Source organism: Mobula hypostoma, chromosome 11, assembly GCF_963921235.1.
Source record: "Mobula hypostoma chromosome 11, sMobHyp1.1, whole genome shotgun sequence".
Classification (NCBI taxonomy): domain Eukaryota; kingdom Metazoa; phylum Chordata; class Chondrichthyes; order Myliobatiformes; family Myliobatidae; genus Mobula; species Mobula hypostoma.
In genome coordinates, this window is record NC_086107.1 from 49,675,243 (window position 1) to 49,697,722 (window position 22,480).

At 39.4% G+C, this 22,480-nt stretch overlaps 1 protein-coding gene across 1 annotated transcript; it reads left to right on the forward strand.

Annotated features, from left to right (window-relative positions):
• Positions 1-1,218: 1,218 nt before the first annotated feature.
• Positions 1,219-11,919, forward strand: LOC134354282 (leucine-rich repeat-containing protein 10B). The gene is made up of 2 exons (XM_063063199.1): positions 1,219-1,413; positions 10,690-11,919. The coding sequence occupies exon 2, from the start codon at positions 10,709-10,711 to the stop codon at positions 11,588-11,590; it is 882 nt and encodes a 293-aa protein (XP_062919269.1). The 5' UTR covers positions 1,219-1,413; positions 10,690-10,708; the 3' UTR covers positions 11,591-11,919.
• Positions 11,920-22,480: the final 10,561 nt, after the last annotated feature.

Here is a 22,480-nt window from a genome sequence, read left to right on the forward strand (position 1 = left end):
ATTGTTCTATGACTCTATGATTCTAAAATGATTGATCCCAGTGTTCCTGGGCTGATGCACCAAGCATTTTCAGTTTACTGCTTTGCAATGACTCACACTGGCAATGTTGTTGCATGGATTTTGGACAGAGATATTTCTGTGCTTGGCTTAGATGGCCTTAATTGTCAGTCTGCCAGATTAATTTTACTATTTGCAAATGAAGAGCAGCCACATTAAAGGCCACATTCCTTAGGAATTATCTTCCAGTAGAAGTCAATCGTTTGAATGGGAACTTCCATAAAGTGAAGGAAGAAATAAGACAGCAAACATGTGAATTGGGATCAGATAATGAATTTGCAATCATTAAAAAAAACAAGAGTTGATATTTTATGCCTGCAATGAAGTAATTATACAGTAGTTGCCAATAATTTAATAATTTCTGGGCAACTGAGATTGCCATGTTGTGTACAGCAAGATCCCACCAGCAGACTTGTATTAAGTTTTTACAGATCGTTCTTTGAGATGGGAGAGTCAACTCCGGGACTGGGGTATAGCCTACTCCTTGGAATGTATAATATTTACGTAAACTACCTGTACTGGCTCCGGGTTTAAGCAATTATCTGAAGGACAGCAGTAGCTTCCCAGTTATGTAATGAAGTGCCGGTCTACTGCACGGATTCTTCAATAATTTTCGTCATTAATACAACCTGCATATCGAGCGGATCCAGCTCCAGTTGAAGGACTCTTGTCGACCACGCGTATTTTGAAACATATCCACTGATGCATAATTTATAATTCACATTTTTTTACAGGCAGTTCGACCTAAAGAAAAAGCAATCCTGTCGTTGAAGTTCAGCATCGCGTTGACTGGATCTCTTTTCGTGAGGAAAAATCACGTTCAAGCAAACGATTTAAACAAAAAAAAAGAATGGTTGAAGATAATTGCAATGAAGCCCGGTTGCCAAGGTGCCCGGGGTTTGGCGTAGTGCAGCCTAGCAACAGAGCATCTCTTGCTTTCTTTACGCTGACAGTTGTCCGTGATAAGGATCAACACCCATGCACCAGAGAGCTGGGTACCCCAGGGAAAGCAAAGGGCAGGGGGAGAGGGAGCCCAGGATCCTTGCAGTTAGACTTGGTGCAGCTTTTGCGTGCTGGAGTCGCTCAATGATTCTTTTTCCCCAATGCTATCTCTTTACTTGTCTCCATGGTGATGGCGAGGACGCGCAGGGAGAGAGAGAGGGAGGCGGGGACGAGCTTTTTTTTCTTCCCTTCGCTTGCTGTAATTTGCATTGTGCAAGGATTCAGCTAAGTGACGTCTGCGGATCAACGGGGTCTGGGAGGAGAAAGGAAGCCTGATCTTTGTTAACATGTCACCTTCTTTCGCTCCTGGATGTTGCTGTTGGTTTGGACAGTCTCCATCACACAATAGACAAGGTAGGACATTCGGAGAAAGGGAGGGGAGCGGAGGGTAAGGCTTATTTTACTCTCTGGTCGCTGAAAGAGCACACACAGTTTCTCCAAATTCCGAAAAAGCTAGCACAAGCAACTTTTCGTGTCAGTTTACTTCTCACCTTAACAATAACTCCTGCCATTTTGTGGAGATGCCTTCCTTATGATTTCCCACTCTCGTCCATTCCTGTGACGCTAAGCCTCCTGTCTTTTTTTTCGCCACTCACTATGTGGAATCAGCGAACGGCGGGAGTGCCAGGACAACTGAAGCCATATGCCAGGATAGGATCAGGATAACTGCCGTGTGGAGTTGGATCGGATTGTTAAGGTCACTTGGTTAATCCCGGGTCACTAATCAGCATTGGAGGAACGACTGCTACTGTTTAAGAAAAAGCGACACATATTAACCTATGTGTACCCACAGATGTCAGTCCCAACCTTGTCCTATCCTTGTGGGGGGCACTATTCAGTGCTTCCGTTGGCACCCATGGTTCAGTCTCTCTCTCTCTCTCTCTCTCGCTCTCTCTCTCTCGTTCTCTCTCTCTCTCTCTCTCTCTCTCTCTCTCTCTCTCTCTCTCTCTCTCTCTCTCTCTCTCATATATATTTAATATATTATTCCTACAAATCGACAGAGACCTACCTGTTGGGTCGAATAATTGTTTTTGCACTGTCTCCCCACCCTCCGTTTCAGAGAAAGGTCACTTATTTAACAGGTTTGCTGATTTTGCACAAGTATCTGTTACCTATTACGAAAAAAAGAGATCGAAGCACTATTCACTAGGGCAACTTTGTAATAACCAGAAATGAAAGCTTTCTCTTTTATCTTCCTCCTGACAACAATAACCTGTGTCCTATCCGCCCAGTTCACCTGTGCGTTAAAAAAGTACCGTTGATGAGTTACATCCACGACCCACATCCATTCACCCATCGCTACCCCAGCCCCTGAGGGAAACATAGAGGCAATGTCAGTGCACACTTTACAGCTTTTGCGTGGCTCTGTGAGTCCCGCGAACTGCTTCAGGGTTCGGGATACGAGCATTTTGCATGTGGAAACACGAACATGTGAGCTGTGCTTTGAAGCTGATATGGAATTGCTTGAACTTTAAAAAAAAACACACGCCTTTGAACGGATTGGCAATTGTATTTCTTCTGCTAACCATTGATTTTAAACTCTTATGGAACATAAACAATGGGAGGGACCTGTCGGGCCGAACGACTTGTTCAATCCGGGCAATATATCATCCACCTCCCCACCTGACATCTGCCCCCACAAATGACATAGCATTTCTTACTCCAATCCCATTTTCTTCACACTGCCTCTTCTCTTTTCTAAATATTCAAACATGTTGCTTTATTAACTTAAGAGAATGTGGTTTATAATGGAATATACTAATGTCCCACTCTGCTGAAAATGATTCATATATTTAGACCACCATCAACCAGTACCACACCAGAAAGGAGACCATTGACAAGGCTGACAAGAGAAAATTTGTGTATAATTAGTATTCTGAGCTGGAAAGGGTTTGCTCCTTCCTAAACAATGAAAGAAAAATGAAGGATTCGGATTAACAATAGCATAGTTGAAAGAACAGATACTTTATCACTTTAAATTTGTATCTATGTTGGTCATTCACAGTTGGCTATTCCAAAGTGATCTACAACCTCCAAATAATTTTGTTATGTAATTACCAATATAATGCGAGCAATGTGATACCAAATTTATACAGCATACCCCCACAAGATGACATAATAACAAAATATATCTACTCCCATTAATATACTTTATAGGATAACCATTGGGCCAGTCACTGAAGTGAACTCTGCAGATCTTCTTTGATTAGTGTGATACAATTATTTCTGTTCACCTGCTAGGGTAAAAAGATGGCACTGCACTTCTCCCTCAACACTGGATAGAAGTATCAGCCTCAAGTACATGTTATCATCTCCAGGAGTGGGTTTAATGCCACAGCTAACTGGCTCAGAGATAAGCAGGCCACCACTAAGGCAAAGCTAACAACTAGTCAGAAGAATGAAGATATCCCTTTTTTTCTGATTACCTTTTGAGCGTTGTGGGCTATCTCACTTTTGCAAAGTCCACCATAAACTGGAAGAATAAAGATTTATCTGGACAACATATAGAGTCAGGGAGGAAGGTTTTTCACTTCAATTCAATAAATCATCTTTAAACTTATTATTGGCACATCAGAGCAAGTATGTTTGGGAGTGTAAAACAATTGATGAGTCCAATCAAGACGTATATTAAGTAAAATATATAAGTTAAGGTCTAGATCTCTGAAACAAGGCACTTAAAGCCTTTTTTATTACCTTACTTACACATTCTGATGAGAAAAAAATTCATAGATCCTATGGCCTTAGATGAAGAAAGAACAAAACATTTTCCTAACTCACATTCTTCCTTCATCTGATATCATAAAATATACAATTGTATACCACATTGTTCATTGTGGCTTTGTCCTTTATACAATGGTCATCAAGTAACAACATTTGCTGCCTTTTAGTCTCAGTTTATTGATAATGAAATATACTGAGGTCTGTAAGATTGCAATCTTGCTTTTCAAGCAACAGAAATTCTTGGAAAGAATAAGACCTGGTATGATTAAACAATTTTTAGTGCATTCATCCCTGATTACAAAATGTTTCAGTTTACAATTAGTTCCTTAGAACCTGTTCCAACATTTAATAACATCACGATTGATCTGACTGTTACTTCAACTGCATTCCCACCTACCCCAATAACCATCATTTCCATTGCTGATTTGGATTCAATCTAACTCTGCTTTAATAATACTTAATGATTCTGGTTCTCATATACTTTGAGCAAATGTTTTTAAAGACATGGACCCTCTGAGGGATCTTGTACATCTGATAAAAAGGAAGATCATCCTCAGTTTATTCTCTTGTGCAAAAGGGAGTATTCAATCGGTATTGCACTGGAACATAAATGATTAGGAAGTTGAAGTCTTGAGTCAGAAGGTTGTGTTCAAAATTCTTGCTCTGGAGACTTGAGCTGCTTATTCATCAGTTCATTACTGAGTGTGAAAGATCTGGGGTGGCTTATTTTTGATTAAACCAAGACCTATCCATCCACTCTAGTGGGCTTCAGCAATCCCTTGGCCTAACATTGTATTAAAGAAAACAAAGGCATATTTTGGAATCTTTGACTCTGAGAGATCCCAAAAAAATACGAATGACTACATATAAATGTAAAACTATCTTTTCTCAGATTTTAGAAAAGCCATCAATTTTCTGTCCAATATTTATCACTTAATGGTCATTACAAAAATAATTACTTACTTTTATAAAATTTTTAGTATGTAGATATCAATGTCCAGACTAGCATACTTTACCCATCGCTAATCGACCTTAAGAACTAAGTGGCGAACCAGATTATGAACTGCTGCAGATATTCCGGTGAGTGTACTCCCATAATATTGTAGGGTAGGCTGTTACAGGATTCCCTGTGACAGTGAAAGACTAACAATTTATTACCATCTCATTTGGCGTACATCTTGGAAGGAAAACTATAGGTGCTAGTGTTCTCATGCACCCATGATCCTCATAGTTCTTAAAGAATGAGGTTGTAGGTTTCAGAGGTGTTGTAGCAGTAGTGCATTTTGTGAATGGTAAAAATTGCGGCCACTGAGTACTGGTGGTGGAAAGAATGGTGTGGTGGATGGGGTGCTCATCAAGTTGCCTGGTTTAACCTGAATTATTTGGTTATCATCACACTCTCTTTTTGAAAGCATCCTGAATGAAGATTGGTTACATGAGGCTACACCTCAGGAATATTGACTACAAAGGTCTTCAGGCAACTTAAAAGGGATATGAACAGCACCATAAAAATGCAGAACATTGACTTTTCATCTGATTTTAGACAAGCATCTGTATTTCATTTGTTCATTGTATGCAAGGCATCCTTGCAGTGTTTTTGAACATATAATTAAACACTATAGATATAAAAAGAAGGAAATAATTCCATTTATATATGTCTTTCATAACTTCAAGATATTGCAAAGGGGATAGATAGATCCCACAATAAGAAATGAAAAGAAATTCTATTGCAGTGATATTCATCAAAGAATGAATCATGGTCAGGAAGATGGCACATGCCTCTCCAATTAGTGCAATTGGATACTTAACTTCCGATGGGTAGCATCTTAGTTTTGTGTTTCATCTATAGCTACAGTGTTGGACTGAAGTTTCAACCTATACCAATATACTTAAGTTTCTGATATGAAATTTGATTTCACCTCCTGACTCAGAACTAACTGTGCCATGACTGGGCCAATACTGACACCAAGTGATGATTATTTTTAGGGGATACTCATGGGAATTGTCAGTTGAGAAACCTTGACCCTGCAACCCCGATTTCTGGTTTTATTGTGATAGTGATTTATTCAGTTCAAGAGACCTAACTAGCCATAGATGTCAGATATGGTAAAAATCTGGGACATGATTCTTATCTATCCAAAAAGTTGTCAATCATGGGTCAAAGTCTCAGAGATAGGCGGTTAATCATGGAGAAGATTTTATGGCCTTGATTTTACATTATGGGAAACACTTAGAACATAGAACACTCATTATGCTCATTGTTTTCCACCTACATCACAGGCTTCACTGTAGACAATGAATTTGGATCCAATTTCTCTTGTTAATTAGCTTTTCTTTAGCCAAGCATAAAACAGGAGTAAGGATCATTGTTATTGAGATGAAGTATAGAATATCATTAAATTTGAAGTCATATAAAATTAAGAAGTCACCATTAAATGGGGTGAAGTATGTGTCTTATGAACTTCTAGATTACATGAAGAACAAAAGGTATATCCAGCTACAGCCACAGAATTTTACGAAAGCAAATGACAGCACAGGCCTAGTATCAAACACAAGGAAACTTTTCTGGTTCATCCAATCTCTGCCTATACTCAGGGAGTAGAAGTTCATCCAAAATGTGGGCATAGAAAAGCGCTCTTAATGGTGGTGTAACTGTGGTCCAGTATGTTGCTTCCTCTGGTACTACAAGTGATTTGTTGATAATAATTAATTAGTGACTTTTTCAAGCTGGCTTGGTTAAAATCCCCCAGGATGTGCTATTTCATGCCTGTTGATTTGTCTATAGCCTGTTTGACATTGGCCTTTGGTGGGATGTGCACCACTATCAAAATGATTGCTGAAATCTCCCGTGACAGGTGATTTCACCGGCACTTAAACGTGAGGTGTTCCAGATCTGGTGAATAGGAGTGTGACAGCACTGCCACGTTTTTACACCATAAGGAATTGACCATGAAGCAAACCACCCTCCCCCACCCCCACCACCTTTGGCTTTAAAAGACGCAGAAATCCTGTCATGGCAGTGTATTCCGAACCTGTCAATCTGAATCGTTGAATCCAGAATGGAAGGAGTTAAAGGATTCCATAAAACAAAAGACACAAGTGGTCCTAATGTCCCACTGATGCAGTACCCCAGCTCTGAGATCTTCAATTTTATTTCCCAGAGACTACGTTTGCCAGCAAGATAGTTGGTATTGGTTGTCAAAAACCTCGGTTTTTTAAATGCACCATTAGCCCACTGCGATTACCTTGTTTCCACCACCATCTTAAGGGATGGTCAGCTGGTTACAGTCCAATCTATTTCCATTGGTTTTAAGCAGCAATAAGATTATTTAATTGCATTAAGACATTGTTACTGACTGTACAGAGCTTAGATACAGTTGTGGTTCTCAAGGGTAGTAGGCTGAAACGGGAATACTTGATTATTTCCATCAAGTTGCACCACTTTGAGTCACCTTAATTGGCGCCCTAGAAGTAAAATATCTTATTGTATTCTTTTATTGTATGTAATATTAGAGTAGGGGAGAAACAAGACCCTTCCGAATTCCTGTTTGAAACTAGGCCTAGCACCACCTTGCGAAAACCATCTCTCCTGGCATTACTATGACATTTCCATTTCATAAAGTGTCATTTTGGTAGAGCAATTGATTTTCTCGTTGAAATCACAAAGCTCATTTAGGGTCAACAAAGAGTTTCTTTGATTTTTTTTATCTTGATCCAACTTAGAATTTAAGAAAACATATAATTCATTCACATCAGCCTTGGCCTAATTACAGTGTTTATTCACAAAAATTTTTGTTGCAATTCTTTTATTTTCAAATCTGGCATGGCTAATTTTATCCAATTCCTGCAATCTTTAGCTTTGGAGCACAGAGCTATCTCTACTTAGATACTTCTTTGCTCTTTCCCTTGGAGGATACAAAGATGTAGTAAATCATAAAATATCACATTGCTGCAAAAGTGGCCATTTTAATGAGGCACATTTTTTTAAAACTATGATGAGAAGCTTTAACTGTAACTATGCTACATGACCAAACCAAGAGTCTGGCTAATCACAGCCTCATTTTTGGGACAGTGTTCGTTGAGAGAATTTAAAATGTGGACAGGTTCCTTGTTACTAATCAACCTCCATCTCCATCTCCTACCCGGTTCCTGAGGCCATGTGGCTGTTCAATGTCATTTCCTCCAAGTACTGGAAGATCTCTCCCCAATACAGATGGAGCTTCTTAAATGTGCTGGTAATGATATTGTGGAAGGGTATATTGCATTTTCTGCCATTACAGTCTCAGTAATAGTGATTATTATTCCATCTGTACACAGCACACATCCAGCATTGTTAGCTAATGCAGAGTAAATTGGCACAACAGAGACTAGAATTGTTGTGGAGGTAATCGATTACCATTTTACATTGCGTCATTTTGGAATCTTCAATGAGGCAACAAATGATTAAAATTTTGGTCTCCATTTGGAGTTTAAATTTTTTTGAATTTTCGTTTCTGGTTCAAATTGATCCATGGAATCACCCTATTCTATTTCACTAACCATAAAAATACTCAAAAAGAAGTTCCTTAACTATGAACCTCTGTATCATCGTTGGTGACTATATTTTAACTGTTTTTCAAAACTCCTTGCCATCTCTCTTCAGTGTTCCATTTCTATCTCACTTTAATCAAGTTTTTTGGAACATCGTCCAGTATTTCCTTTGGCTTGCTGTTAGTTACTGACTTATTAAACTTGGGAAACATATAAGGATGTTGTTGTACTGTATATGCAAGTAGTTGTACCAGTACAGATTGCTTTTGTTTAAGCTGTGTGCGATTCCCATAGTCTCCTGCTTTCTTCTCACTGGTGACCCCTTAAACATCGATGTTAATGCCAAAAATATCTTCAAAATCTTAAATTCTTAAATTCTTATGATGCTGAAAATTCATATATAACTACATCAACCACCTCAAGCTGGAAAAATTGAAGTGTTCTTTACTACCACACACATATCCTACCCACTTTGCATATCACCATATCTATAGATCATGGATCATGTTCCAGAACTTACTGTTTTCATTTTAAGTATAGCATAGAATTTTTTTCTCACAACCTCTCCCAGCACTATGTGGAGTATGTGGAGAAGAAACCTGGTGCAGTTTTACTAATACAGCAGAAAATGCATGTATTAAGAAAAACACATTCTTAATCAGATTGTTCAGTCTATTATCTAAAAGTGGCTCTAGTTTAAATAACAATCAACAACTACCTATTAACTGCAATGTTTCTATTGTCATAAATTAACTGGTAGTTTCAAGTAAAAATATTTAATGATTTTATTTAAATGCCAATTTTCAGAACCCTATCCAAAGACTACAAAGGAGTTCAGTTAGCAGAAAGCCATAATATTGATTAATTTGATCTTGGGACATAGCCAGTTTTGGAGTTGTGCTCAACTTGTGCTGCAATTTTTTTTTGACTAATGCACAAGATCTCCGGAATTCCATTTCTGCTGCTCGTTATTTGTGCTTTAAGTTTGTCGATCTTGTATACTTATTTAGTCAGTTTTAATTATTAAATAAGTAAGTATCAAAGGATGTAGCAGAGATTGCAAGATAGTAAGAATCATTACAAGGCACCATTGCATTAGATAGGCTAGTACAAATCAAACAGATCCAAGTTCGAAAAGGCTAAGTAAAGGTTCACCAGTTTTCCCTCAGGCCAGTGTGGAAACATGGAATAAATTATCAACAAGAAATTTTCAATTACAGTGATAAAGTGGTAAACAATAGCAAAAAGTAATAATGTATATTCAGTGGATGATCCTGAGGAAGTCTCCATTCAAGTTAGAGCTAATCTTCTGTAAGGTACATGATAAAAGTAGTACTACAAGATAATTAGGTTAAAAATTTTGAGGACTTAAAGTAAATCTGTAATGAATAAGGAATTTTGTTAAGATCTGTATTAACTGGCATAAGTTGGAGGAGACACATGAATGGTGTGTTGGCAGACCAGTATTGATACAATTACTCCTTCAAAATAGCACAGAAAATCTTGCGTTCAGAAATTCAGAAATGACTTACTAAGATTACAAATGATACAAAAAAAAGTTAATGGAAGAGGGAGTTCAAAAATTATAAAATTAATTGAAATAATATTTCATTGTACAAGTTAATGTGAACAATTTTAAAGCTTTGCAGATACCAAGAAAATAGGCAGCGTGTGTAGTTTATGATGCACTGTATAACACAGCAAAATCAGTAGCTGACAAGTCAGGTTATGATTAAATTGTGCAGTAAGTGCTCCAATCAAATTGCACATTTAGCTAAGTTCGTCATCAGAGTTTAATTTTTTTAATTAGTGACACAAAAATATTGAATAGCTGGGGGAAGTCCTGAGAAGTGAATTAATCACTACTGTTGGAGATAGAAATTATTATGAAACTATGTAAAAGTATTTTCAGCCTTAATAGAATATCCAGAGGGTTGACCTTTGTGTAATATATAACATAGGTAACATAGCATAAATAAATAACTTATCAATAAAAAACAGAATAAAAAGCTTACATTGCAAAAAATATTTTAAACTAAATTATAACATTGGGATACTGTTCAAAGTTCAAGTTTAAACTAACAAAGGAAATTATAGGGATGATGTTAAGAAGTTCCTCAACAGCGCCGATCAATTCATGGAACAGAACTCTTTGAACGGCATAGGAATTAACTGGATGCCATTGTGAGGGAACTTGGGGCCATTATGGACTAAAATTAACCAAAAGAGGTTTCAGTTTACAATGATCTGATTTTCTGATTGTGCGGTTCATATTATCTAAAAATCTCCACCCAACAGTTACCTTGTATCTCTCGTGGTGGGTTATGGCTTTTGATAATGTTATAAATTTTCCATTCTGATTCTTTTTATCTTGTGTAGGGAGGGGTGACCTCCAAGAATGAAAATGGGGAGTGCGTTTCAGAAGGTTGCTTCTGTTTTATCTTGCAACTCTGATGATGAACTGAGTTGCGTTTCCAACGACATGAATGAAATAATGGCTGACAGAATGCTGGATGCTTGCCACAAAAAGATAAAGAGACTCCCAGTTCCAATATGCTCCTTTACATATGTGGAGAAGTTGTACATCAGCAACAATAAGCTAAGAGAGCTTCCTGATGAGTTTCAACAGTTGGTCAACTTAAAGATCCTAGCACTGGATTTTAACAAATTTGAAGATGTGCCTAAAGTCGTATGCAATATGCAGAACCTGACAAGACTCTACCTTGGCAGCAATAGATTAATGACAATTCCTCCAGAGTTTAGGAATCTAGAAAACCTCAGGTGTCTATGGATAGAAAGCAACTATTTCAGAAAATTTCCCAAACAGTTAATTGACATGCCCAGCCTGAAATCGCTGCAGATGGGGGACAACAAAATGAAGAGTCTACCAGAGGATCTGGTTAAATTCATTAACCTTCGTGGACTTTGGATATATGGCAACAGATTTGAGGACTTCCCAAAGGTATTACTGAAAATGGAATTTCTTGAAATCCTTGACATGGACAAGAATAAAATTACAGAGTTTCCCAATATGGAGCACCTTTCAAGACTCAAACTGTTTTCCTATGACCACAATCCTGCCAAGTATCCACCAAGTGTGGCAGTTGGGGTGACATTGGTGGGTGAAGGGGCAGCAGAATTATTGGCCATCAGAGCTCAAGAAAGTGACGAAAATGAGGAAAATCAGGAGCCTCTGCATAGCATCCTCAAAAATGGCTCTACAGGACTGGAAACAGAGGGCAGTTTCACAGCCTTAGATTGCTCACAAGAGGGGACATGAAACAGGCTGCAGGTACCAGCCATGGAATACCTCATGTTCAGGCACCTAGTGATGGTCTTGTGAGATTGGGTTCAATACGTCCTGGACCAGGAAGGCAATGTGGCAGTCAGCTAGAGTTAAAAGGCCTAAGGAATCAGCACTGGGTGCACTAATGTAGAACACATCAAAATAAAAAGGAAAGTTGGTTACTTCTTTATATAACATTTTGTTATATGACTTCTGTTACATTACAGGATAAGGTCTTTTCAAACAATGAGGGTTTTTCTAATGATAGATTGTACTGTGACAGTGTTACCAGCTGATGGTGTAATAGTGTGGTGATTATACAATATAGGACCTTGTATCTCTATCACCAGATTAACCGAAGAATGTCCGTGACCCTACAATACAATGGCAAGGTCACAGGAGGAAATGCCTCTCAATGGATTGTTTTCAAATGATACCAATAATAGCGTTAAAGTTACCACACTAATAAAGAAGAGGTTGTTTCAATATTGCAATAAGATTTGGAAAAACAGTTACATATTTATTAATAAGTTGTTCTTACTAATAAATTTGTAATGTGTACAACAAAATAATGTGTCACTAGAATGTGATTATTCTGGAAAGAGGTCATATTCAGCAACATCATTAAGTGCCATTCATTATCTTGAAAATAGGCTGTATTTGCATTAAAATACTTCAGGAGGAGTTAAAATAACACCACATTTTATTTATTATGGGCAGATGGAGGAGATGAGGGGTAGGTATTAAAAGTAATGGTGGGAGAGTGAGAATTAAAAAAACATACATATATAGTATTTGCATGCAAGTCTGTATTGATTTTATTTCCTTAAATGGCAAGGGAGAGATTTTCACTGGAAATGACTGTACAGGAATGCAGCTTAGTTAGGTTCACAGATCTACTTCTTTTACTTCTGTTTAGGGAAAAAGATGTGCGTTGTTACAAAATTATGAACAGAAAATGAGGGAGAATGATATACAACAATAACTGAAAATTATAGTGTATCTGATGTCAATCACTGGAGAAATCCAATATAAAATGTCACCTGTAGAGCACTAATAGATGGATGCTATAATTAAATCAGTTCTGCCGATTTTTTACTAATGGTACTTGAAATTCTATTTCTTTTCTTTCTCAAGGTACTGTCTCTCTAGAGTGAAAGTGATAAGTTGCCAGGTTTGCTCAAATTCCATTCCTTGTAGGAGACCCAAGTAAAAAGGTTTATCTACAAGTTAGGCTTCCCTGCTTTTACTTCCCAATATCAAATGCATATTTTCCATAAAAAATGATTGGATTATTGGGGCAAAAAAAAAACTTGAGGTTTCCTTAAGATGTTGGCCTGTAATGGCCAGTTATAGACTAAGATTGTAGCTCAGATATAGGATTAAGTTCCATCCCACATAATATCCTTACAAATAAAGAAGATGAAAACTTGCTTCCTTGTTGAAATACCCAACATCTCAATTACTCAAAAATTATACCAGGATTCACAGCAGCTTATTGTAGCTCTTTTCAACGAAAATCCCAATGACGTTTCTTATTGGAGCATGCTTGCCCTTCTCTGGCATAAAAACTGATATGAAATACAGTAAGCAACAAATACTGTGTCATCAACAGGGGTTTCAGTGTTGTAAACAATGCTGGAAGACGAAAGCATCATTCTCAATACTGCTTTACGCTGCTGATCCTATTCTTTTCCTATTATTATGTAGAACAGGAAGAATCCTTTTGGGAAAGGCAGTCTACTTGCTCAGTCCATCTGAGTGTGTGTGAAGATTGAAGTTGTAAAAAGCTCAGGTTTACTGAAATCACTTTGAACGAACAAAGTGCGGGTCTAAGGAGGAACACAGTTCATAAAAATCATTAAAAATTTAATAGATTGCACATGGATATTTCCCTGACTTCCTAACTAGGGTCCTGAATCCATCTGAATTCCAAGTTGACTTCCATTTGAGCTCTGAGATGTCCGAAGAGTTCGGCGTGGGATGAGCGTAAAATATTCTGGTTTCCTCTCGAAATCTGTAATCCTGAATTTTGCACCATCCTGTGCCTAATTGTTCAAATCAAATCCATGCACCACAATATTCTAACAGTCACCCAACCACCAGAGGTAATATACAATGGTCTGTAGTGGTGGTCCGTAGTGACGGCGATGACAGGAAAACAGCGAGGGAGAGTTTTTTAAAGTGGAAAAGCCGTCGCACTGGGGCAGATCCAGTCTCTCGATCTCAGAAGTCCGGGTCCAGTGGTATGAACAAGCGTCACATACTGTGGTCCTCTTTGGTTGCAGTAGAAGACCATGACGCCTTCTGTGCCTTGTCATGCCCCCCTCTCTCTCCAGGAAGCGTTCTAGTACTGCCTTTCCGGCCGTTGAATCTCACTGTAGATATCATCCGCCTTATCTCTCAGAGCTAGCTGACTTTGCACGCTAAGATAGGCATGTGCTTACCTCATCGGGTTATGAGGTCGCCGGCTACCCTTACCTGATTTAGCCAGCCGGTCGAAGCGGTGTACTGGGGAGTGGCCACTATCGCTGGCAAACAGCTACTTGGAGCTACAGGTGAGATCTGAGTGTCCAGTGGGGAACAAAGGTGAGTGAGCTGCTTCACCAGAATGCTACCTCTCCCTGGACACCCCATACATAGTGATCTATTCATCCACTAATCCACACATATTGAGAGGTGGGAGGAACTTTTTAGTATCCGGTGAAATACACATAGTCAAGGGAAGAATGCAAAACTCTGCACACACGGTACCCACGGTTAGAACTGAACCAAGTTATTTGGCACTGTGAAGCTGGCAGCTCTACGCACCGTACACACGTGCTGCCTAAAATCTCAAGTCTCTTATAGTCCTGTTCAGGAAATTCATGGTGAATAAATAAATGAAGAGTGAGAGATGGCCATTGAAACTTTGTAGAAAGCTGCATTATGTACTTAGAAGTTAATAGAAGATCCTAGATTTTGTAGGCAAGCTATCCAACTGATACATTCATGTCTGTGTAAGCTAAATAGTTCCAAAATTATATGCACATTGAAATACAATTGCAAATGACTAATATTAAAATACTATATGAAAGAAAGAAGCAAAAATGCACATAATAGTTTAGAAGTCGAGATTAATGTTCTGTAATTGTGGTTTTCAGTTACATTATGTTAAACAGGTTAATGCAGTGAGTAAAAGCATTTTCAATCAGTGTGTCTGCGAATCATGGCCTAACATCATTCCCCAATTGGAGCTTTGATTTTATCCTTCACTATTAATAAACTATAAACTGTTTTAAATAATGACGGTGAAAATATCCTGCAATGTTACAAAATGATGGAACAATTTGATAATTTGGCTGGTGATAATGATGAATGTATTAGTAAGAGGCAAGGAATAAAATATTCACGATGCAAAACTTTGGATAAAAACTGGATACAGACAATCACTTGTAAGAGTTTTAATGAGGTTTCTATGTTGAGCACTGGATAGGATAGGATAGCACTTCACTGTTCATATAATGGTGATTATGGAATCACTGTCAGCAATATTTTGGGACTGGTTAGTTGGTGCAGATTTTGCATTTTCTACTCAGTTTTCTATTCCACTCTTACAGATGTTGACATATTTCTGTCAAGTTTTCTGTCAGCCTTCTAATGTGGGGAATACAAACATTGACAGCTTCATTATGATAACATATGACCCTAATCTTGTATGATTATAAACATGTACATTTTCAATTTGAGGTTCACTCTAAAACACATGATCTGACCATATAATCTTCTTTTCATCATGGTCACTATATCGACAACACCTTTGAAGGGAAATTGCAGGAAGTAAACCAGGCCTTACTAGAATGACTGAAACACAAATTAGGCTGATCACTGGAAATGGGAACTCCTGTTGATTTTCGCCGCCCCCAAGACCAGGAAGCTACCAATAAATAGTTGCATTTCTGCTGCTATTTACTAAAAGAAAGCTGCTCTCTCAGGACAAACTGGAATTGTATTTTTCTTTATGAACTTGTTTTACAGACAGCTCTGTGTTCATCCACTGTGCCATTGGACAGACTTGGGAAATGGCAAACGAATCACATAGCTGGGATCTCAGAGAAACATTCAGTTTAAATGTTGTAAATTCATGGAATGATGGTAAGGATACAGTGCAAAACCAGACCGGTTGGTGCTTTTTGTTGGCGTTGTGGAACAATCTATGTTCCAAACCTATACTGGTATCTGTCCCCCACTCTTCCCTCGTTACATCGACAACTGCATTGGCGCTGCTTCCTGCACACATGCTGAGCTCGTTGGCTTCATTAACTTTGCCTCCAACTTTCACCCTGCCCTCAAGTTTACCTGGTCCATTTCCGACACCTCCCTCCCCTTTCTAGATCTTTCTGTCTCTATCTCTGGAGACGTCTTATCTACTGATGTCTATTATAAGCCTATGGACTCTCACAGCTATCTGGACTATTCCCCTTCTCACCCTGTCTCTTGCAAAAATGCCATCCCCTTCTCGCAATTCCTCTGTCTCCGCCGCATCTGCTCTCAGGATGAGGCTTTTCATTCCAGGACGAAGGAGATGTCCTCCTTTTTTAAAGAAAGGGGCTTCCCTTCCTCCACCATCGACTCTGCTCTCAAATGCATCTCTCCCATTTCACGCACATCTGCTCTCACCCCATCCTCCCGCCACCCCACTAGGGATAGGGTTCCCCTTGTCCTCACCTACCACCCCACCCGCCTCCAGGTCCAACATAGCATTTTTCATAACTTCCGCCACCTCCAACAGGATCCCACCACTACGCACATCTTTCACTCCTCCCCCCCGCTTTCCGCAGGGATTGCTCCCTACGCAACTCCCTTGTCCATTCGTCCCCCCCATCCCTCCCCACTGATCTCCCTCCCGGCACTTATCCTTGTAAGCGGAACAAGTGCTACACATGCCCTTACACTTCCTCCCTTACCACCATTCAAGGCCCCAGACAGTCCTTCCAGGTGAGGCGACACTTCACCTGTGAGTTGGCTGGGGTGATATACTGCGTCCGGTGCTCCTGATGCGACCTTCCATATATTGGCGAGACACGGTGCAGACTGGCAGGATTTCCCAGTGGCCACACATTTTAATTCCGTGTCCCATTCCCATTCTGATATGCCTATCCACGGCCTCCTCTACTGTCAAGATGAAGCCACACTCAGGTTGGAGGAACAGCACCTGATATTCCGTCTGGGTAGCCTCCAACCTGATGGCATGAACATTGACTTCTCTAACTTCCGTTAATGCCCCTCCTGCCCCTCTGTTATTTATTTATATACACACACACACACACACACACACACACACACACATTCTTTTTCTCTCTCTCCTTTTTCTCCCTCTGTCCCTCTCACTATACTCCTTGCCCATCCTCTGGGCTTTACCACCCCCCCTTCTTTCTTCCTAGGCCTCCCGTCCCTTGATCCTCTCATATCCCTTTTGCCAATCACCTGTCCAGCTCTTGGCTCCATCCCTCCCCCTCCTGTCTTCTCCTATCATTTTGGATCTCCCCCCACCCTTTCAAATCTCTTACTAGCTGTTCTTTCAGTTAGTCCTGACGAAGGGTCTCGGCCCGAAAAGTCGACTGTACCTCTTCCTAGAGATGCTGCCTGGCCTGCTGTGTTCACCAGCAACTTTTATGTGTGTGCACTGAGCCTGTGCTAGGTCAGGACTCAATATCTACCTTAGTATGTTGACACCCCTTAATGGAAACATGGAAATAATCCAATATCTATAAATATTTATAAGATAGGCCATATTAAATCATTAAATGATCCATCCAGTTCCCACTAGTGGCATTTTTTCAGGCAATGAAACTGTTCAATTAATTTATTGTATTGTTTTACTGGAGCTATGAAAAATGTAGGCATAATTGTGCATTATACTTCTTATTCCATACCGCCTTGGAGTCTAAAATAAATGCAACAATTGGTTGGATAGATCAGACAGATCTAAAACCACAGTCACATAGGATTAAACAGCTGTGTATAATCATGCAAAATGGATGCTTAGGCACCATTGTTGTAACTTTTTCTGAAATAATGAGGGGCAGTGAAACTATCCAATGAGAAAAATATGTTTAAGAGATTATACTGAGTGCTGACTTGTGTCAACACAGAGTGGATGGTTGGGGAAGGCTACAAGCCTGCCCCTGAATATGAACATAATGATAATCACATTGTATACACCACGACATTAAGGTAACATCATTTTACAGCTTACTCATCCAGTATGGTTTTGTTCCTGAAATTCCTAAAGCCGAGTTTCTGAATTAAAATTTTATAGATTTCCAACATGACAAACTATTAGCATGGTGAATTTGGCAGATGGTTTCCATTATACAAACTCATCAACTTATTAACATTCACTTCAAGAGCACCAAAATACAACAGTAAGGATGTAATGCTGAGGCTTTCTAAGACCACACTAAAAAATATGATGAACAGTTTTGGGCCCCTTAAGGAAAAAAGGATATGATGACATCGGAGAGGGTACAGAGGAGATTCATGAGAATGGTCCCAAGAATGAAAAGGTTAATGTATGGGTGCATTTGCTGGTTCTGGGCCTGTAATTGCTGAAGTTTAGAAGAATGAGATGGAAGTTTTCTCATTGAAACCTGTTGAATGGCCCAGAGAGAGTGGACATGGAGAGGATGTTTCCTGTAGAGGGGAGAGTTTAGGACCAGAAGGGACAGCCTCAGAATAGAAGGACGTCCCTTTAGAATAGAGATGAAGAGGAATTTCTTCAGCCAGAGGGTGGTGAATCGGTGGAATTTGTTGCGGCGGATGGCTGTGGAGGCCAAGTCATTGGGTATATTTAAAATGGAGGTTGATAGGTTCTTGATTAGTAAAGGCATCGAGGGTACGGGGAGATGGCAGGAGAATAGAATTGAGAGGGATAATAAATCAGCCATGATGGAATAATGTAGCAGACTCATTGGGCCGAATGGCCTAATTTGGTTCCTATGTCTAATGGTCTTATGGTCTTTAAGGCAACCACAGGAACCCCATTGTTGCACTACTCAAACTGGAAAAGCACACTTGAAAACTTTTGGCGTAGTGTAACATTTCCATTTGTTGTAAGTTGTTCCGAACTGGTAATGGAATGAAGAAATATCTGTTGTATTCAACATGTCCTGGCACGCAGGTTCACTTCCCTACTCTCCTGAATGTCCTGGATGGATTGCACCATTGCTGGGAAGCAAGCGCGTGCCAAATGTTGGGGCATCCTTAGTAAGCAGCATTAATGGCACAGCGGCAATTGTTGTTCACTCTGCACCATTTCTGAAACCTAGCCCCACAGAAACCAATCCATGTGGATTTCAGAAGTGGAGAGTCATATTTTAGCGACTGCTATGTTATGGAATTAATGTCAGTGACCTGCAAATTTCCACATGGAGAAAGGAATGAGGACTACTCAAGAAAGTTGAAAAAGAAAGAGAAAATTCTGGAAGTAATCAGTGCGTCAATCTACATCTGTGGAAAAGGGAATAGAGTTAATGTTTCAGGTGAAGATCCTTCACTGGAACCAGGAAGAAGTGAAAACAAGTTAGTTTTATGTTGTATGAGGGTGGAGAAGGGCTAGTGGGTATCTCAAATAGTGAATATCTCCAGCATGGTTAGGCCAGGATTGTTGAGATGACTCCAATGTTTACAGATGCCTCTGGTTAATAGGTTGATCAGGCAGTTATATATAGAGAGGAAACAAACAAATGTTTTTATAAAAGCTGCGAAATGCTGTTCACTGCTGTTTCTGAACCTGAAATCAAAAGGCGAATGCAGAAAATATCCAGTAGATTAAGCTGCATTTGTGATGAAGGAAATACTGAGTTAATATTACAGATGGTTAATGTCACAGCAGAACTGACCAGCTCTGAATTAAATAGGCAAAGAAAATTACCTATAATTATTGAATGTGCTTGATAATGAATCTTAAAATCTTAATAAGCCCAACATTGGGATCGCCCAGGAAACCCAGACCTCACCCGATCAGAGATCTCACTTTGTTCCTTCCACCCTCCCCTGCCTTGTCTGCAACCTAAATTTAAAATTAATTCTCATTTTTCCAGATCTGACCAAGACTCCTGGACCTGAAGCATTAACTTAGTTTCTGTCCCCACTGATTCTGCTTTCTAGCATTTTCAGTTTTCTAGCATCGGAAGCTTTCTTGAATCTCCACCAAGGAAAGCCATTAACTCTTATTAAAAATGGTTCTGAGGAATTCTTGTTTGGATGATGAGCAGCAATCCTTCTGCGAGTCACTGCGGATTAAGCAACAGGAAATTAAAAAGCAAATGGTACCATATCATACTAAATCAGCCAAATAGCCATCCATGAATTATATTTTTAATGGTCAACAGTGGAAGTAAGTTGCTCTCTCATCACACGCTCATACAGAACAGAAACAGGCACTGAGCTAACTGAGTTCCTGAGTCCCTGCCCCCCCCCCATATTATAGGCAATTATCCTACAAACCTGCACATCTTTGGGATATGGGGGAGAACACAAGTATCTAAATGAAACTCCTACACTCGCAGGGGAACATTCAAACTTTATATACACACACACACACACACACAGAAAATCAGGACTGAACCTGGGTCATTGGAGCTGCATGGCAGCAAATCTTTTGATACTGGTCTTCTCTCTTCATGCTGACTAGATTGTAATGAGAGGTGCAAGTATTTCTAACCTGATTTGAGGTACTGAAATTAGCTGTGGTGCTACTACTATACTGGGTAACAAAACAGCTGATTTAGCTCACAACTGAGATCGATGTTTCCACTCTGTGGCTCAGTTCTGTTCTAGGCAGCCTTATTATCAAGTCACAGAGGGCAGTTTCGTGGTGAAAATTAAAAGAAGTCAACAATTATACCATGTCTCTTTAAATAACCTGTTTGTCAACAGTTACTCCCACAGAATATTCCACAAATACTTCAGAGTCTATATTAAGATTGCTCAACCCATTCATCCCCAGAGCTTAACAGCCCCACTGTTAAGGCAAAGAATTCTGGATGCCAACTCACTCATCTGAAAAGCCCTCGGGAACTGAGTTACACCTGGGCCAGCCGAGGTTCATATCTCTCACATTCATGAAAAAAGCATTATTGCAACCTTACTGCACTGCACATTTTATAGGTCATTTGAGAGGAGCTTGTGTATCCTGCTTTCTCACAGGTCCTCCGATGCAAGCAGCTTAAAAAGAAACAGAACAGCCGACAGGAAAAACAGGATTATAGTTATTCGCTTCAACATCGGTCCTTTTTCTGCCTGCTTCTCTTCCATAATTTCAGTTGTTTTAAATGCTTGTGTTTAGTGACAAGGTTACTTCAGTGTTTGTTCTTGTGCCATTACTTCACAAGTTCAAAAAGATGCACAATTTTTTTTAGTACAACCACTATCTTTAATTCTGTGCAGGCAATGGTCCACTACTATGTAAGGATGCTTGAAAAACTGCAAATCCCATGTCTTTAAGCAAACCAGTAAAATAATGGACAAAAAAGTCCTTAGGCCCCTGGCAACAACATGATAGTCTAGATGTTTACCATAACTCACCAATCAGGAACTGACTCAGAAACATATTCCTCTATCCTGTGGCAAACGACTCCTGCTGCTGCGCATTGAGTGATTATATTTCTACAGATGCTGCCTTACCTGTTGGGCTTTTACAGCTTTTCTGTTAATTTTTCAGCTTTCTAGAATTTGCAGTTCTTTTGCTTTTCCTCCTCAGGGATTGATATGTTTTCAGAACTTCATTCATCCAGATATCACATTAAACTACAGAGTCCCAAATGACTGATTCTAAATATGCTTCATCTCTAAATTTAGTAGCCATTTCATGATTCAATGTTTCTTTCCCACCTTCTCTGCCCTTGGTGTTAACTCTTGTGCTTTGCATTTAGATTTTTGCGTTTACTGTATGTTGGTGACAAAAGAGAAATATTTCTCTTAAATGCCCCATGGAGGAAGTATTGTTAACATTTGCTGGGCTTGAAATTGTTTTCATTAAATCAGCCATCCATCATATATCTTGCAAATATAGCCAGGGTGCTAAGCTCATTGTCTATTTTGCAAAATTGCCAAAAGATAAAGTAAGCCCTTATTAGTATCAGATATGGTGTCTATTCAGATTGGACCTCTGTGACAAGCAAAATCTGTATTATGCTAACAGCAGCTCCTCTCTTCAAGAATTACTGTTCAGTATATAAGCTGTCATGGAGGCAGATACATTGCTCAACTCAAGCCTGAAAGCAAGTGGTAGACATGGTATACATGGACTTCAGTTGGACCTTTGATGAGGTCCTGTGCAATAGTCTGCTCCGGAAAGTTAGGGTACGTTAGATCCAAGACATTCTTGCAAATTGAGTCGATATTTGCCTTGTTTATACGAGGCTAAGGGTAATGATGGAGGGTTGTTCACCTAACTTGAAGTCTCACCAGTGTACTGCAGAATTCAGTGTTGGGACCTTTGTCATTTGCCGTACCTACATATAAATTCAGTGAAAATATTTGCGGAAGTTTACGCAAGTTTGCTAATGGGACAATTGCTGCTGGAGTTGGAGACAAAAAGGACCTTAGGACTCAGAGGGACAGAGATCATCTGGAAAGCTGGGAAGAGCAGTGACACATGAAACTTAATCTAGACAAGTTTGAGGTCATTCTGGGTCATCTAATATTGGTAGACCATTAACAGTAAATGGTAGGAACTTAAATGCACGAATGAACAGAAGGTCCATGGGGAGTAGGTTCGTAGTTTCCTGAAAATGGTGATACAGGTGGATAGGGTAGTGAAAAACACACTAAGTTTGCTTGCCTTCATTGAAAGGTGTACTGAGTATCTGAGTTAGGACATTATTTTGTAGCTGTACG

What these genes read in the sequence shown, in the direction of transcription:
- LOC134354282 (XM_063063199.1), top strand. Translation starts at nt 10,709, where the DNA reads ATGAAAATGGGGAGTGCGTTTCAGAAGGTTGCTTCTGTTTTATCTTGC.